General features: G+C 39.3%; 1 protein-coding gene and 1 long non-coding RNA gene across 4 annotated transcripts; both read left to right on the forward strand.

The window, feature by feature from the left end:
- Positions 1-11272: 11272 nt before the first annotated feature.
- On the forward strand, positions 11273-14508 carry LOC131522732 (uncharacterized). Of its 2 annotated transcripts, XR_009266625.1 has the most exons (6): positions 11273-12220; positions 12514-13156; positions 13335-13428; positions 13637-13730; positions 13886-14230; positions 14346-14508. It is a non-coding gene; the product is annotated as an uncharacterized LOC131522732 (long non-coding RNA). The 2 variants fall into 2 exon arrangements; XR_009266624.1 differs by having other exon boundaries at positions 11304-13156.
- A 69-nt stretch (positions 14509-14577) lies between these two features.
- LOC131523314 (uncharacterized) lies at positions 14578-17666 on the forward strand. 2 transcript variants are annotated; one of them, XM_058749618.1, is made up of 7 exons: positions 14578-14827; positions 15007-15100; positions 15312-15405; positions 15561-15905; positions 16021-16195; positions 16661-16788; positions 16933-17666. In XM_058749618.1, the coding sequence occupies exons 4-7, from the start codon at positions 15804-15806 to the stop codon at positions 17242-17244; spliced, it is 717 nt and encodes a 238-aa protein (XP_058605601.1). In that variant the 5' UTR covers positions 14578-14827; positions 15007-15100; positions 15312-15405; positions 15561-15803; the 3' UTR covers positions 17245-17666. The 2 variants fall into 2 exon arrangements, with proteins under 2 accessions (XP_058605601.1, XP_058605602.1); XM_058749619.1 differs by having other exon boundaries at positions 15010-15100.
- The last annotated feature ends 466 nt before the right edge of the window (positions 17667-18132 follow it).

An 18132-nucleotide genomic window follows, 5' to 3' on the forward strand; every position in this document is an offset into this window, starting at 1 on the left:
TAAGGACAATGGAGATCACAGACAGGCATACATGTAACAGTATCTCCCCCTCCCGGTAGGCGCGTCCCGCGCCGCAACAGTTCCATCGGGAGGGGGGGTGGGCGCCCTGGATGTCGGAGCAGGACAGAGACACAAGGCATAGAGGAGGCATCCAGGGCGGGTCAGGGGACTCCGAGGGCCAAGGCGGGTCAGGGGACTCCAAGGGCCAAGGCGGGTCAGGAAGCTTGGATGGCCAAGGCGGGTCAGGAGGCTTGGATGGCCAAGGCGGGTCAGGAGGCTTGGATGGCCTAGGTGGAGCAGGGAGCTTGGGCGCCCAAGACGGAGCAGGACACACAGGGGAATAGCCCCCCCCCCAAAATTTTAAGGCGGAAATTAAGGGCCTTCAATCCTTGTTTGGACTCGTGGGGGCGCTCTGGCAGCGTGGACTCTTGGGGGCGCTCTTGCAGTGCGGGCTCTGGGCGGCGCTCTTGCAGCGCGGATTCTAGGGGGCGCTCTTGCAGCGCGGAGACAGGGAGGCGCCTTCGTGGTGCAGGCACTGGGGTGCGCTCTTGCAGCGCGGGCTCTGGGCGGCGCTCTTGCAGCGCGGATTCTAGGGGGCGCCTTCTTGGCGCAGGCACAGGGTGGCGCTCTTGAGCGCGGATTCTTGAACGTGCTCGGGTGGCGCGGAACTAGGCGGAACCAATGGAGGCGAAGGTGAGCTGGACGGGACCAGCGGAGGCGAAGGTGAGCCGGACGGGACCGGCGGAGGTGAAGGTGAGCCGGACGGGACCGGCAGAGGCGAAGGTGAGCTGGGCAGGCTTGCCGTATTCTCTGTCGGCGGGTTGGCCGCTCTCTCTGTTGACGGGTTGGCCGCTCTCTCTGTCGGCGGGAACTCGCGGATCGCCGCTGTCGAGTTGGTTCCGGCTCGGGCCCGGACGCTTCCCAGACACCGAAGAATGGCCTCCCTCCAACTCAATCCCGTGGTGTCTGGGAGAGCCACGGGACGATGGAAGGTGGCCCCAAGCCGGAATATCTCTATTATGACAGAAGTGGCTCGCGAACGTGAAAAAGGGGAGATCCCGGAGGGCTAAGGCGGCGATCGCTTCCACGAATTCCATGTTTAGTGGATCCGTGTTTCTGTTTCGGTTGTGTCTTCTGTTACGGTGGTGTCTTCCAAGAAGTGCGAGGAGACAAAGGAGCGAAACTTAAATACTTTAATGATGAATAATCGTTCAGGAATAACAGAAATCACATTAAATCACGATATTTTACTTCAACTAGACACTACATAACTTTAAGACACGACAAGGGAGAAAACCAAACTGAATGCTTATAAAGCCAACTGAAACAAAGAAGGTAACGAGATAGTAATCAAACACAGGTGGGGACAATGAAACGATAATTAACTAATGAGGAGCTAATGAAAGAAAGCCGGAACAAAACCATATAAGGACAATGGAGATCACAGACAGGCAGACATGTAACAGTTTGTTTGTAGTAGGTATATATGCTGCTGTACTTTTTTAAATGTGCTTTATGAATATGTGTAATGTACACAACTATATATAATACATTAAAGTTTTCTAGATATCGGAGTGTCTATGTGTATTTACTAAAAAAAGCAGCTTTATAATATACTAGTAGTGTAATGCTAATGCATTTCTAATGAGCTGAAATACAATTGAAATGTACTTGAAGTACATTAAAATGATACTTCAAATATACTCTAACTGTAGTTTATGAAGTATTAAAATTACATTTTAAATGTATTTTAAGAAATACACTTAAATTGCACTAAATATACACTGTTAGACATTTCTGTAATTTCCACAGTTATTTACTGTATATCACCCAGTGTAATACTGCAAATTCCCTTTACAGTAAATAACTGTAATACCCTTTGCATCATGGGAATTTTCTGTGACGTCAGACCCCACATATAGACTTACTGTATTTTTTAAAATTGCTGTATACTACTGTAACGGTCTCTTTGGCGCCATTATACTGAGGTCGTTTTATTTTCCTAATTTCTTACATTTGGATTGACACAATTTGCCCTACACCGTGTCTACAACGCCGCAACAGCTTGGAACTGACTACACTGGACGTGTTACATGGCTTCTAATGATTGGAAAATCCGTTTGTACTTAGTGTCAGAAACAGAGCGAGCGCTTGGAGTACATATGTACATCAGAAATATACCGGGGCATCACATTACTGTCCGCATCCACTATAGATAGTATATGGGTTCTATATTGTTTTTTTATCGAGTCGCGCCTCGCTGCGCCACTCGCGTCTGAGGAAGACAAGGAAGCAGTGCGGCAGTGCCGCGGGTTTTGCCGGGGATGAACCCGCGAGAGTGGAAGAGCTCCGGAGAACATCTACGCTGTGTGTCGTTGCACCTTACGAGAGAATAAGACCAGCAAGCAAGGTAAAAATATATGTACGTTTATCTGTGTGTTTGTGTCAGATTTTTGCACACCAGTTTAACCCATAGTAACATTTACTCGTCAACATGGCAGTTACAGAACTTTACCATGGTAAAACTGCGCTGTCGTTTCAAACGACTTTTGTCAGCTTATTGAATTAAGTTACCGAATTAAAATTGTTTTTAACGAGCAACGCTTATCTTATATTAACATTAGGTTAACTAATGTGAAATTTAGTTCAGGTGTTAGTATGTTGGCCTGTAGCCTGAGAAAATAAAATTGTATATTAGCTAGGTTAAACAAGTTTTATGGCTAGCTGCCTTTCTAGTTTTAGAATTAGTTTGTTATAGTTTTTAATGGAATTTAAGATTTACTGCATTTTTTGTATTTGTGTTTTAAAGGCAACTGCAATGAAGCATCAAGAAAGACATGAGCAGGCCAGCCACCCTGAGACTGATAATTCATGGTAAGAGAACAACTATGGTTTTGAGAGATTTGTGTATTCTATATGAGGTTTGCCTTTTAAAAGTGTGCTATTTCTTCTACTTGTTTTTCAGAGAAGACATTTCTGCCAAAGTGGATGGTGAGCAAAGATGGTGGCCACGTTTTGGAGCAGTACCTGGGTTTTGCAGATAGCTATTTATTCTTTGGCTGCTTGTCTTTTTTTCCCCATTATGTTTCTGTTGCCTAAAGATTCTTTGTGAGGATGAATCCAGAGGACACAACATAATGCACTGCAAAACGTCCTAAGACAGGAGAAATGGTGAAGATGCACTGTTCCAGCATTGGAAGTCTGTATTTTTAAGTGTTATACATGCAATGTTTTAAATAAAGAATTTGATATTTTGTAGTTATTGTGTCTGTTTTAACTGAATGCCAAAGTACCTGTGTAGAGTAAAAATAAAATTAATTCTATATAAAAATTATAAAATCTAATGAAATCTATATTAAAATGAATGAATTACAGTAGTATACTGATAAATCAAATACAGTTTGCTACTGTAAAAACCCTTTGAAATGTCTAACAGTGTTCTTAAAGTTGTTCCATTGTAACACAATTTCAATATATTAAATATATTGCAAATAGATTCAAATCGAACTTAAACATATCTTGAAATACACGTAATATACTTAAAGTTGTTTCAAAATAATAAATTTAATATGCACTTATAGTATAGTTGAAATATATTAAGTGTGTCTGAAAAAGCACAATTTAAATACATTTATTTTTCACCTGGGTGAAGATACTAAAGATACTGAAGATTACATAAAGACTCATAATTTACTTGAAAAGAGACGATGTCCATTGTATAACTCAGTGTTTCCCACAGACTTGCACTCTATTTGTAGCAATTCTTTTCCAGCAGGAGGTGCTTAGGGGAGAAATAGAGCTTTTCCCGGTAACTGCTGTACATGCAGCGCTCAGCTCACAAACACTGCTTTATCAGACATTACATTCAAGATGAAATGAAAATGACATGCAAAATTTTCTGAAGACAGTCAGTTTCCTTCAGACATACAGTGATATAAAAACACCTGCACCAGGTTTCGATTTTGAAACGTGCAGTACTCATGTTTATTTCTTCGTTTATTTGTTTATTAATGTTGTACTTATGCTTTGATTTGAATGAAAACAACGTATCACACAGCGTTTTCCCGGTGGGCCGACGCACTGAAGGGGCCGACAGAATTTTTATTTTTTTATTTTTTGCCAAGGACCATCACGCAGGGACTACGAGCAGCCAGTGACCCATTGGTTTGTCTCCTGTACTGACAGCGTAAACCACCCAATCACAATGCGCTATAGACGGCGCCATGAAGTGTTTTGCTCCGCCTATATAAAGAACGCTTCACAACAACTTCTTCCTCGTCGGCTTTTCCCACGGTTTCACAGCAGCTTTATCAAGAACAGGCTTGCTCTGCGGTGAGTGATGAGGTGTAAAGAGCCAGGCAAGAGGAGGAGAGGAGAGCAGTTGAATCGGTAAAGTGCTTGATAGGGACTCGCAACTGAGGCAGGCATCTATCCTGTGTGCGCGCGCCATTAGTGCAGAAAACGTAAACACTTTTTAATAAAACGTAAATTCTTCCACCGCGATTTTTTGGCCAAGTCATGTCAAGTGTGTTCATAGAGGTTTCCATGGGCCAATGCGAATAAATCTAGATTTAAATTCGAAAAGACACGATATTGTCAGACCTGACATTTTTTTTATTATCCAAAACAACTAGATGCAATGATACATCTACACTACCAGTCAAAAGTTATTGAACAGTAAGATTTTGAATGTTTTTTTAAAGAATTCTCTTCTGCTCACCTAGCCTGCATTTATTTTATCCAAAATACAGCAAAAGCAGTAATATTGTGAAATATTTTTACTATTTAAAATAACTGCTTTCTATTTGAATATATTTTAAAATGTAATTTATTTCTGTGATCAAAGATGAATTTTCAGCATCATTAATCCAGTCTTCAGTGTCACATGATCCTTCAGAAATCATTCTAATATGCTGATTTGCTGCTCAAGAAATATTTATTATTATTAATGGATTCTTTGATTAATAGAAAGATCCAAAGATCAGCATTTATATGAAATAAAAAAAGATTTTGTAACATTATACAATACGCCATTCAAAAGACTGGAGTCAGTATAATTTTTGTTTTGTTTTTTGGGAAAGAAATTATGGAAATTAATACTTTTATTTAGCATGGATGCTTTAAATTGATCAAAAATGATGATAAAGACATTTATAATGTTACAAAAGATTTCTATTTCAGATAAATGCTGTTCTTCTGAACTTTCTATTCATCAAAGAAACTTGAAAAAAAAATTATACTCAGCTTTCAACATAATAATAATAATAAATGTATTTTGAGCAGCAAATCAGAATATTTGAATGATTTCTGAACGATCATGTGACTGGAGTAATGATGCTGAAAATTCATCTTTGATCACAGGAATAAATTACATTTTAAAATATATTCAAATAGAAAACAGTTATTTTAAATAGTAAAAATATTTCACAATATTACTGTTTTTGCTGTATTTTGGATCAAATAAATGCAGACTTGGTTAGCAGAAGAGACTTCTTTAAAAAAAAAAAAAAAAAAATCTTACTGTTCAAAAACTTTTGAATGGTAGTGTATATCATATATATATATATATATATATATATGGTGGTGGGCCACCAAGACCAAAAAATGCCAGGGCCGATTTTTTATCCCAGTCCAGCCCTGATCGTGTTAATTACATTGCTGTCTATGGGAGGGTCAGAGAGCTCTCAGAATGCATCAAAAATATCTTAATTTGTGTTCCGAAGGTGAACGAAGGTCTTACAGGTTTGGAACAACATGAGGGTGAGTGAGTAATGACAGAATTTTCATTTTTGGGTGAACTATCCCTTTAACAGAAAGTGAATCGTCCTACAAAACTGATGCAAAGAATCACCTGGAACCTGCCGAAGCCATTGATCTCCATAATTAGATCTTCAAACTTCATGGTTTTTCTTGATACACAGATTTTCCTCAGTGTCTTCATACAAAATCCCTAGTTTATGTGGTGAGTTTTAATGGGATGCCCAAAGTTAAGTTAACTGGAAGTCAGATGCATCTTGTTCTTTGGTCATTAAAAAAACGTTGTGGTTGTATGTCTGTGTTTAATGTGTGTGTGTGTGTGTGGGTGTGTGTGTGTGTGTGTGTGCACGCACGTTTTTGTGACAAATGAGGACATACATTTTGTATAATGACAAAGGTATGACATAGGTATTACAAGGAAAAGGTGACTTTTCAGGACATTACCCCATGTCCCCACTTTTCAAAACGCTTATAAATCACACAGAATGAAGTGTATTGAAAATCTGAAATAGCACAATGTTTCCTGTAAGAGGTAGGGTTAGGTGTAGGGTTGGTGTAAGGCAATAGCACATACAGTTTGTACAGTATAAAAACCATTATGCCTATGGGATGTCCCCACTTTTCACAAAAACAAACGTGTGTGTGTGTGTGTGTGTGTGTGCGTGCACAGCAAATGTCAGAGTGTTACAATCCCAGAGTTGTGATGACCAGAGTATAATTTATACACTTTGGAGTACAATGGGCTTAAAGTATGAATGAATGAATGAAGCATTTATATAGCGCTTTTATTGTGTATTGCTATACACCCAAAGTGCTTTACAATCATGTGGGGGGTCTCTCCTCAACCACCACCAGTGTGCAGCATCCACTTGGATGATGCGACGGCAGCCACAGGACAACGGCGCCAGTGCGCTCACCACACACCAGCTACAGGTGGAGAGGAGAGAGAGTCATAGAGCCAATCAAGTGGATGGTGATTATTGGGAAGCCATGATAGACAAGGGCCAGTGGAGGGAATCTGGCCAGGACACCGGGGTTACACCCCTACTCTTTACGATGAGTATCATGGGATTTTTAATGACCACAGAGAGTCAGGACCTCGGTTTAACATCTCATCCGAAAGACGGCGCTCATTTGTCAGTATAGTGTCCCCGTCACTATACTGGGGCGTTAGGACCCACACAGACCACAGGGTGAGCACCCCCTGCTGGTCTCACTAACACCTCTACCAACAGCTACCTAGTTTTCCCAGGAGGTCTCCCATCCAGGTACTGACCAGGCTCAGCCCTGCTTAGCTTCCATGGGCAACCGGTCTTGGGCTGCAGGGTGATATGGCTGTGGCTAAGTACACTTATCAGGTTTCACCAGAAACTCTCTCTAGAGTTAGGTTATTGGTAGTGTCAGAGTAGTGTTGATGTGGAGATGTTGTGGTGTTTATGGTGGGATCATGAACTCTTTGGCCGCATTTACACTGCATGGTTCAAGTGACCCAATTCCGATTTTTTCCTCCCATGTGGCACAGATCGGATATGGCCCACGACCGTGTAAGCAGGAAAAAATCACATGGATTCCGATATTCTCCGATCGGTTTCAGGCCTCATTCATATGTGGAAATAAATCAGATTTGAATCGGATACGTGCACTTGCGCCTGCCGTGTAAGTGGTCAGATCGGATATTCCCCTGTAAATGCGACTCCTACGTCATTGAAAAGTGAGGTTTTTGAAACATTTCGCGGGACAGACAAACCTGTAAAAAATGAAACATCTCTAGTTGAGTAGCAGAGTATTAATTTCGTTCGTTTGTGTTAAATAAAAGGCGGTCTGACGCTGAAATGTGTTGCTTTTGAAATCACGCTGAGTGCTGTTGTCAGTGACGGCGGCTCGTGCTCAGACGAGCGCTTCAGTCCAGTTCGTTCCATTGAAACCACAAAATAAAATGCACACAAACATGTCCCTGCCTTTGATATACACTCACTGATGAACGCATTTAGTTTTAATTACTAAAATAACACAGCTTAATATCTACCACCTGAGTATTCCACTCGCAAGCTTTCAGCGGAGCTGTCCTGAAGAATTTGTACTAGGATACATAATTATTTGGATGTATAGATGTAACTATTGCATTAAAAACGTTTCTATATGAATTACATGTCAATAAATTAAACTTAATGTACTATTCAAATTGATTTGTGATGTCATATGCTATTTTTGGCTTGTTTCACCAAGTGCAGTGTAAAAGGCACACATCGGATACGGGTCACTTTTAAAAGAAATGTAAGCACGTCGTCCAAAAAATCGGATATAGTCACAAAATCGGAATTGGTCATCAAGACCTGCAGTGTAAATGCAGCCTTTGAGAGTCAATCTGTCCCGTCCGCACATGAGTTTAGGTTTCGATACGTCATCAGATCGACTACGCGTTGTCATTGGTTGAATCATGAAGCAGCCTCGTGGAGACCAGTTTCCAACTGACTCATCCAAAGACGTCGACATTTTGACTCCGCGGAGCTACGTTATAGGTAAGTTAAGAAACCATCAAGTGAATAATGCCGAATATTCCTGTTTATCTTCTTGTTTTAATTCTCATAATAACTAAAACACTAAAAACGCTAATGTAGAAGTGAAGAGGCGTGACGTCTGGCTAGATAATTTAATGAAGCGTTAGCGTTAGTTCTGGCAGGTCACGTGAGTCAAGCTTGCATCAGCTGATCGTATCTACCTATAGGAATACAACACCTATCGCGGCATTCCTATATAAGCTCTCTTCCGTATCAATCAGCAGCTTTTTCCGCTTGCTCAGGAGCAAATCAGACGGCGAATTCCATCTCTACGGGAAAGCTTTCAGTCAGGAATTTTCAGGGGTTCGTTCCCACGGGGTTCTCACCAGATTCAACAAGTTTGTGAACTTGAACGCGAATTCGCCGCGATTGATAGAAGCTTCTCAAGTACTGCTTCTCGTAACGTTATATCACTAACATAGACTCTTCGCCTGCAATGCCCGCAAATCATCTCTGAAGTTGTGCTAATGTGACTGCATCAACAACGCTTTTACACGAGATCTGCTTCCCCGCTGGTAGAAGTAAAGATATCAAGGAGGGTTAAAGCATCCACGTAAAATGAACATTTAACCCTTTATTCATCTCTGAATGTCTTCACGAAGCTAAGCTAAGTTCTTATTTCATTCTCATTGCCTTATGCTATGTTGGCAATTATGCTATCGTCAAATATTGCTCGTTGTTAAGGCAGTTGTTCAGTAACATGTTTGGAGAGGCAGTTTTAACATTAAGTGACATGACATCTGACGCACAGATGCCATTGTCACATGCCACTATGCTCAGTGACACTTCCGGTTTTCAGTGGCATGTGCCAGTAGAGAGTGGCATGTGTCACTAAAACCTGTGACACATGTCAATGGACTGCGTCTTGTGTCACGGACATTGTCGCGGTGCGTGTCGCACCTTCGGTAGTGACTGACACCTGCCGCTGGGTGCCGCTGCAGAATGTAGACTGCGTGACACACGCACTTAACGGCAGAACGATATTGATTTAATTAACAGTATGTTGCGGTCAAGTAAACGATTTATTGCGTCGCTAAATTCATGTTTTTTTTTTTGTACAACAAATATTCCTCTATTAAGATTAAAATGTGTCTAATGCCCCTTAATGTGTATTTTTCATTGTAAGTTTATTTCCAGTAGCCTGCTTTGTACAATACATTGAAATGTAAATACGCATTTATTTTTTGTTTTTTTTGTTGCATAGATTTGACAGTTCAGCTGTAATTATAAAATAATAGAGACTGTGCAAAAAAAAAAACAATTCTTATGAAACTTACACCAACCATTCAGAAGTGTGCTTGACCTTGACACAGGCTTTTCACAATGCAATGTAATGTAGCCTAAGTCTGCAACGTATAGTGTAAGTCTAGATGCTATTTAAACAAAATTTCTACTTTTTAACGTGTCTGCAGAAAGTCAAATGCTTTGACAAAACATTCAGGCAACTCCAGAAGAAATGCATGCTCATAATATATATATATGTTTCTTGTTACACAGTTATAATTATAAACTGATTATAAATTGTTTATATATGATTATTATATTACTATATAGAATATTAAATATTGTATTTTTTTTTTACAGTCATGCCAATAAAGCAATTTTGAATTGAACTGAATATTAGAGCAGATGATAATCTGGCGCTGGCCAATGTAAAGTTTATACGGACATCCTAGAATGGGTAGTCTGCGCTATCTCCCACATACCATAGCACTGTAGGCTATTGCACAACATTCAGTGTTCTGCCACTCAAAAACAGATGTGCCATAAACTCACAACATTTGAGAAAGTATAACCGACTTACAAATACCTTTAATTGACTTTTTTTAAAAATCACTAAATGAGGCTATTTGTTTAGGATATTGCATCACAGTTGCATCTTCTATAGATATAGCTGCGACACTTACGTGACAATGTCAATGACACATGCCACTCTCCACTGACACATGCCAATGAATACCGGGCTGTGTCATTTGGCATGTGTCAGTGGAGAGTGGCAGTGTCACTAAAACTTGTGACACATGCCATCTTTTCAGTGACATGTGTCACTAAAACTCGTGACACATGCCACTGAAAACCGGCTATCCAAATGACACAGCCCGGTATGGTATGTGGGAGATAGCGCAGACTACCCATTCTAGGATGTCCGTATAAACTTTACATTGGCCAGCGCCAGATTATCATCTGCTTTAATATTCAATTCAATTCAAAATTGCTTTATTGGCATGACTGTAAAAAAAATACAATATTTAATATTCTATATAGTAATATAATAATCATATATAAACAATTTATAATCAGTATATAATTATAACTGTGTAACAAGAAACACTATATATATATATATATATATATATATATATATAATGAGCATGCATTTCTTCTGGAGTTGTCTGAATGTTTTGTCAAAGCATTTGACTTTCTGCAGACACGTTAATAAGTAGAAATTTTGTTTAAATAGCATCTAGACTTACACTATACGTTGCAGACTTAGGCTACATTACATTGCATTGTGAAAAGCCTGTGTCAAGGTCAAGCACACTTCTGAATGGTTGGTGTAAGTTTCATAAGAATTGTTTTTTTTTTTTTTGCACAGTCTCTATTTTATAATTACAGCTGAACTGTCAAATCTATGCAACAAAAAACCAAAAAATAAATGCGTATTTACATTTCAATGTATTGTACAAAGCAGGCTACTGGAAATAAACTTACAATGAAAAATACACATTAAGGGGCATTAGACACATTTTAATCTTAATAGAGGAATATTTGTTGTACAAAAAAAAAAACATGAATTTAGCGACGCAATAAATCGTTTACTTGACCGCAACATACTGTTAATTAAATCAATATCGTTCTGCCGTTAAGTGCGTGTGTCACGCAGTCTACATTCTGCAGCGGCACCCAGCGGCAGGTGTCAGTCACTACCGAAGGTGCGACACGCACCGCGACAATGTCCGTGACACAAGACGCAGTCCATTGACATGTGTCACAGGTTTTAGTGACACATGCCACTCTCTACTGGCACATGCCACTGAAAACCGGAAGTGCCACCGGAAGTGTCACTGAGCATAGTGGCATGTGCCAATGGCATCTGTGCGTCAGATGTCATGTCACTTAATGTTAAAACTGCTTCTGCATGTTTGTTTGCTAGGCATGCTGTTGCTTTAGGCTCATTGGTTGTATTTTGTCACGCTGGTAACATTACTCTGTAAACCTACCACAGCAGGCTTGTTTTTAATTTGTTGTTTAAGGCTGTCTGATATGAAACAGGTTGCTGCTTAAGACTCATCTAGTATTGGGAATTCTGTTTCATTAAACTTATCTATTTTTATTTCTATTTGATATGCTGTTGCTTTAATCAGTGTACCTGTAATGTGCTTGATACTTAAAGGGCAGTATGTAGATATTGCTACCAAAGGTTATAATGATAACGATTATCTGGATAAGGGCAACATGGGCTGCCTAAACGTCGGGTATTGACCACATGCTGTACTGCATTAAAGGGGCATGCTGCTCTTCTCAGCTGCTGATTAAAGAGCACCCCTTCGCTGCTTCTGTTCTTCTTAAAGGGCATGCTGCCGCAGTCTACGTTATTTCAGAAGGTCTTTGCTTTAAAGCTGTTAGGGTACTGGGATTTTGCTTGCTTTTAGGGCTCATCTAGTGCTCAGTATCATGTTTGTTGCTAGACCAGCTTGTTTCTTTAAGCTATTGGTTGTACTGCAAGTACTGGTACTTGGTAAATTCATAACAGCAATAAGCTAATATTTAACCTGTTGTTAGGCCATCTGATTGTTCTCGAAATACGCTTGCTGCTTATGGCTCATCTAGTTATTGGGACTGCTATTTCCTTAAGTTTCTCTGACTACTGCAACATGCTTGTTGCAAAGCAATCGAGTGCATTGGTAAGTATTTCTGTCTTCACTCACGTGGGTTGTCAGATTGAAGACACGTAACATAACGAGCACAATGTCAATGGGAGACGACAACCTGTAAACTGATGAGTTGATTTGAGTTATCATATGCTGTTTCTATAGTTTTTAAATGGATGCTGAAGCTTTAGGTCAGGTAGAATATGCGATCTCTCTCTGAACCGTTCATTGCTCGCTTCTATGGCTGCAGTACATGTGTTTGCTGCAAATTAGGCTGTCATTTTTAGTGAGTCAACTAGCTGTCAATTTTTCTGCATCTTTTTCAGGTATTGCATAAAAGGGGCTTGCTGCTCTTCTTGGCTGCTTATAAAGAAGAGCACCCCTTCACTGCCTTCTCCGTAAGGGGCTGCTGCCCCAGTCTCTGCTATTTTCAGAAGGATATGCTTCTTTCAGGATGCCATCAGTTGTGGTTTGGGTGGTTCTGGCGTATCGTTTGTGTTGGGGGGGTTATTATTGTTGCTCTCCCTGCTCATTCATGACAGGCTGCATGGATGGGCAGGGAGTTTTTGCACAGAACAGAACCATACCGCCAAACCAAAACCTTATGCTAAGTATCTATCTTTTGACGATAGTGGTCCTGACAGAACTATACTAATGGCAGCTAAAGTAATTGCGAATGTTTAATCTGGTAAAACTGATTTTTTTAGTGATAACGTTAATTCAAAATGAAAATGCAGCATTCATTTGTTACTTAGCCAAACCTAACGTTAATTATTTGAAATGATTGAGTCTGATTTTTTTTTTTGCACCAACTTACATTTGGTATTGTGCGTGTGCAATAAACAAATTGCATTTTTATGTTGTAGTAACATATGAGGAAAACTACAGCAATGCTTTTCAAAGTACAGTACCAAGGAAAGAAGTACATCAAACTCAATGGAGCATCATATCCAGAATTTCTCAGGGAGGGTAAGTTAATGTTTCTGCTTCATAACGTTAACGTTAACAACATTCATCACATACACTAACGTATATAGTTCTTCATGACAATGCATTCTTCTGTTCGTTCTCTCGATAATAGAAGTTTAGATCAGAGGTAACGTTTTCAAGTGAGTTTTCCGTCATTGGCTGATTTTCTTTTTTCTAGCAGTGACACATCTGAAAGAATCAGCCTTGAAAGTTTTAAAAATGCTTGATTTTAATTGAATTCTTCAGGACGTCATATGTAATATGACGTATGGGTAAGTAAAATGCTTTATGGTGCATGATTTGGTAAAGTATATATTCATAATATTCAATTGCAGATATGGTGGTTGTAATCATTATTATTATTATTTTTTTTATTTTTTTTTTTTGTCAAATTAGGTGATTATCATTAAATGACAACCTTGGCCAATGAGCTGTGGTTTTCTGGTGTTTTGGTTTTAATACACAACATTTATTCCACAGACGTGCTCCCCCTATGGAGAAAAGAGCACAGTATGCATTGGGGATAGTAACACTGTTCCCCTCTCTAAAAGATCCCTACTCCAAAAAAGGCTATGTGAGTACATATTTAAAAGAAAGGTTAATCTTAATAAACAATTTAATAATGTTCTGGTGCATTTTAGAAGTCTCAAACTTCTTTTCTAAAGATCTCTATTGATTTATGCTGAAACAATTTTTTTAATACATTTCCATCTTTGATACTGTCTTTAGGAACACTTTTTTGACATAGACAGCAATGAGGGCTACATTGCCTGGAAGATTAAAAACACACAGCGAGAACTCCGCAATGGAGGTACCAGTGGGGGTAGGAGAAGGAGCTCTCACACTACGAACAACAGCAGACCAAACTTAGAGAGAGAAGTGACTAAAGTGCAGCAGTTGGAGTGAGACCAGTGTCGTGAGGCCATATCTCTACTGAAACACACCACAGACAACGAACAGATCTTCTTGAAAATGAGAGAAACCTTCCAACACAGACAAAAGTTGATCCATGATCCTGAGCAATGCAGCACAGTGCTTACTGTGTTCCCAAGGTTCCTTGACACAAAAGGCCTGGTAAGTTTATTTGTAAGCACATTTATTATGTTTTTGCAATGTCAAGAACAACTGTTCAAAGATTAAAACGGTCACCTACTCCCACTACCACAAATGCTTGCTTCCTCCCCTTTAGGTGGTGCAAGACTTTGATCCGTTGTTTGGAGCTGAGACCTCATCAAAACTCCTTGAGAAATGGGATTTCCTGAAGGGCAAAGTAATAGAGCAAGCCAAGGACCTCAGCAAGACACCCCTGCTTGATCACCTCATCCAGTCTGCAGAGGAGAACACTGAGGATGACGAGGTCCCAGCTAAAGTAATTGCGAATGTTTAATCTGGTAAAACTGATTTTTTAGTGATAACGTTAATTCAAAATGAAAATGCAGCATTCATTTGTTACTTAGCCAAACCTAACGTTAATTATTTGAAATGATTGAGTCTGATTTTTTTTTTTGCACCAACTTACATTTGGTATTGTGCGTGTGCAATAAACAAATTGCATTTTTATGTTGTAGTAACATATGAGGAAAACTACAGCAATGCTTTTCAAAGTACAGTACCAAGGAAAGAAGTACATCAAACTCAATGGAGCATCATATCCAGAATTTCTCAGGGAGGGTAAGTTAATGTTTCTGCTTCATAACGTTAACGTTAACAACATTCATCACATACACTAACGTATATAGTTCTTCATGACAATGCATTCTTCTGTTCGTTCTCTCGATAATAGAAGTTTAGATCAGAGGTAACGTTTTCAAGTGAGTTTTCCGTCATTGGCTGATTTTCTTTTTTTCTAGCAGTGACACATCTGAAAGAATCAGCCTTGAAAGTTTTAAAAATGCTTGATTTTAATTGAATTCTTCAGGACGTCATATGTAATATGACGTATGGGTAAGTAAAATGCTTTATGGTGCATGATTTGGTAAAGTATATATTCATAATATTCAATTGCAGATATGGTGGTTGTAATCATTATTATTATTATTATTTTTTTTATTTATTTTTTTTGTCAAATTAGGTGATTATCATTAAATGACAACCTTGGCCAATGAGCTGTGGTTTTCTGGTGTTTTGGTTTTAATACACAACATTTATTCCACAGACGTGCTCCCCCTATGGAGAAAAGAGCACAGTATGCATTGGGGATAGTAACACTGTTCCCCTCTCTAAAAGATCCCTACTCCAAAAAAGGCTATGTGAGTACATATTTAAAAGAAAGGTTAATCTTAATAAACAATTTAATAATGTTCTGGTGCATTTTAGAAGTCTCAAACTTCTTTTCTAAAGATCTCTATTGATTTATGCTGAAACAATTTTTTTAATACATTTCCATCTTTGATACTGTCTTTAGGAACACTTTTTTGACATAGACAGCAATGAGGGCTACATTGCCTGGAAGATTAAAAACACACAGCGAGAACTCCGCAATGGAGGTACCAGTGGGGGTAGGAGAAGGAGCTCTCACACTACGAACAACAGCAGACCAAACTTAGAGAGAGAAGTGACTAAAGTGCAGCAGTTGGAGTGAGACCAGTGTCGTGAGGCCATATCTCTACTGAAACACACCACAGACAACGAACAGATCTTCTTGAAAATGAGAGAAACCTTCCAACACAGACAAAAGTTGATCCATGATCCTGAGCAATGCAGCACAGTGCTTACTGTGTTCCCAAGGTTCCTTGACACAAAAGGCCTGGTAAGTTTATTTGTAAGCACATTTATTATGTTTTTGCAATGTCAAGAACAACTGTTCAAAGATTAAAACGGTCACCTACTCCCACTACCACAAATGCTTGCTTCCTCCCCTTTAGGTGGTGCAAGACTTTGATCCGTTGTTTGGAGCTGAGACCTCATCAAAACTCCTTGAGAAATGGGATTTCCTGAAGGGCAAAGTAATAGAGCAAGCCAAGGACCTCAGCAAGACACCCCTGCTTGATCACCTCATCCAGTCTGCAGAGGAGAACACTGAGGATGACGAGGTCCCAGGTAAATAATTGACATGATTTTATCAAATATCAACTTATTTAATTTATTTACCATGAAAAATGGTTGTGTAGTCCAAAAATATTTTTTAGGGCTGCAACAACTAATCAATAAAATCGATAATGAAAATAATCGAGAACGAATTTCATTATCGATTATTTGGGTCTGTGACGTCACTGGAAAATCGCAGTCAGTGATGTCACGCATTTCTATGGATAAAACACATCTGAAAAACAGCAGAGGTTCCAGTTAGCTGCTGCGGGAAAATTGCTTTCAATTTTGCTTACAAAGTGTTTTCAAATTAAAATAATTTTTACATAATTAAATAATTATATTTAATGAAACAAATTGTTAGTTGCAGCCCTAGTCTTGTTATTGAAAAGAGTTTTGAGTTTTAATATTGATGTAGTATCAAAGCCTTTGGTCAAGTTTATATCATATTTAAAGCAGGTGCTCCTGCCTTTTCAGGTTGGGATAGTGACATGGCCTCACTGCTACTGCTGGTCTACCTCCTGCCACCACCTCCAAGTGGGAAAAAGGGAGCTGTGAAGATCAGTACCCGGGAAGCTGTGGACCATGTTGTCAAGTTTCATAAGGTCAGTGTGTCCTGATCTCAAAAGGCAATTGTGTAAAAACCTTGGTTGTCTTTTCACATGCTAGATAGATCCTGCATGGGCAAAGCCAACTGCCATCAAAGGTTTCTATCAGAGTGGGACTTATCCATCAAAATTATCTTACAGTCATGTCGCAGCCTTCAGGAGCACTCTGGTCCAAACCAGCGGAGGCAGCCCTACATCCTGGCAGTTGGGACATCAAGAAAGCACATCCACGAGTACTACATTGCATTGGATGGTGATCTCCTTCCCTGCAAGGGCAAGTCTTCCCTGTCAGCCTTTGAACTTCTCAAAGCACATTATGTTTTCGGCATCTCCTATGACCAGGCCTTAAATGGCATGTACACATTTGTACAGACCACCATCTACAACATCAATGTAGGTCATTCTCACGAAACTCCCAGAGTCAAGGACCTAAGAGCTAAGCTCCTCAATTAAAGAGTTATCATGTTTAGATGCTTTGTTTGCAAGTCTAGTTTTGTTACTATTCAAAATGACCTCTTACTGGAGTAAATTTTCACTACAATTATTGAATAAAGCAGACATAAAAAGCACTAATTTGGAGTATTTTTCTCTCACTAAGAGTAAAAAAAAAAAGCCATTTGATCCGCAAACTACTTATGGTTTTGACAGATGACCAATATGTGGTTCCTGTACATTTGTTTGTATGAGGTGTGGTTTTTGAACATCCGTGAACATTGTTTTTCACAATAGTCATTTTGTGTCAAATATTGTTGAATATAAAACATGTTTTCAAGATTTGAAATGTACACTGAAGTTTGAAAGTGTTAAAACTGTGACACAAATGACCTGTGGAGTACATTTTCACTCCAATTGTTAAATAAAATACATAAAAAGCACTGACTTGGAGTATTTCACTCACTAAGAGTTCTAGGTTTACACTGCAGGTGTTGGAAACTATTGAAACATGGTAAAAAGAAAAGCTTTAGAGTACATTTGTACTCTACAAGTGTTAAATAATGAGCTCTGCAAAGTGCGCCAAAAGCACTGACATTGGAGTAATTCTTTTTCTTACTGAGGGTTCTAGGTTTACACTGCAAGTGTTCAAAAGCACTGAAACGGTGTCAATAAGTGGTAGTTATAAGAGTACATTTTTACTCTCCAGGTGTATAAATGTAACTCTGTTTAGAGAGTGTGTATTTTACACTTTTTACAGTGTTTATTGAACACAGAACTCTTGGACATATATATATATATACACCGAAACCGGTGTTCAATGTACTCCTATAGAGTACATTGAACACTCTGATTTTTGCTGTGTGTGTGTGTCCATATCTTCAGACAATCTGCTACCCAAAAGTTTGA

This window comes from Onychostoma macrolepis, chromosome 17, assembly GCF_012432095.1.
Source record: "Onychostoma macrolepis isolate SWU-2019 chromosome 17, ASM1243209v1, whole genome shotgun sequence".
Taxonomy (NCBI): domain Eukaryota; kingdom Metazoa; phylum Chordata; class Actinopteri; order Cypriniformes; family Cyprinidae; genus Onychostoma; species Onychostoma macrolepis.

Excerpts from the sequence above, each read along its gene's own strand:
- LOC131523314 (XM_058749618.1), top strand. The coding sequence starts at position 15,804 with ATGAGAGAAACCTTCCAACACAGACAAAAGTTGATCCATGATCCTGAG. Across the intron at positions 15,906-16,020 it reads TCCTTGACACAAAAGGCCTG|GTGGTGCAAGACTTTGATCC; the intron begins GTAAGTTTATTT and ends CCTCCCCTTTAG. Across the intron at positions 16,196-16,660 it reads TGAGGATGACGAGGTCCCAG|GTTGGGATAGTGACATGGCC; the intron begins GTAAATAATTGA and ends CTGCCTTTTCAG.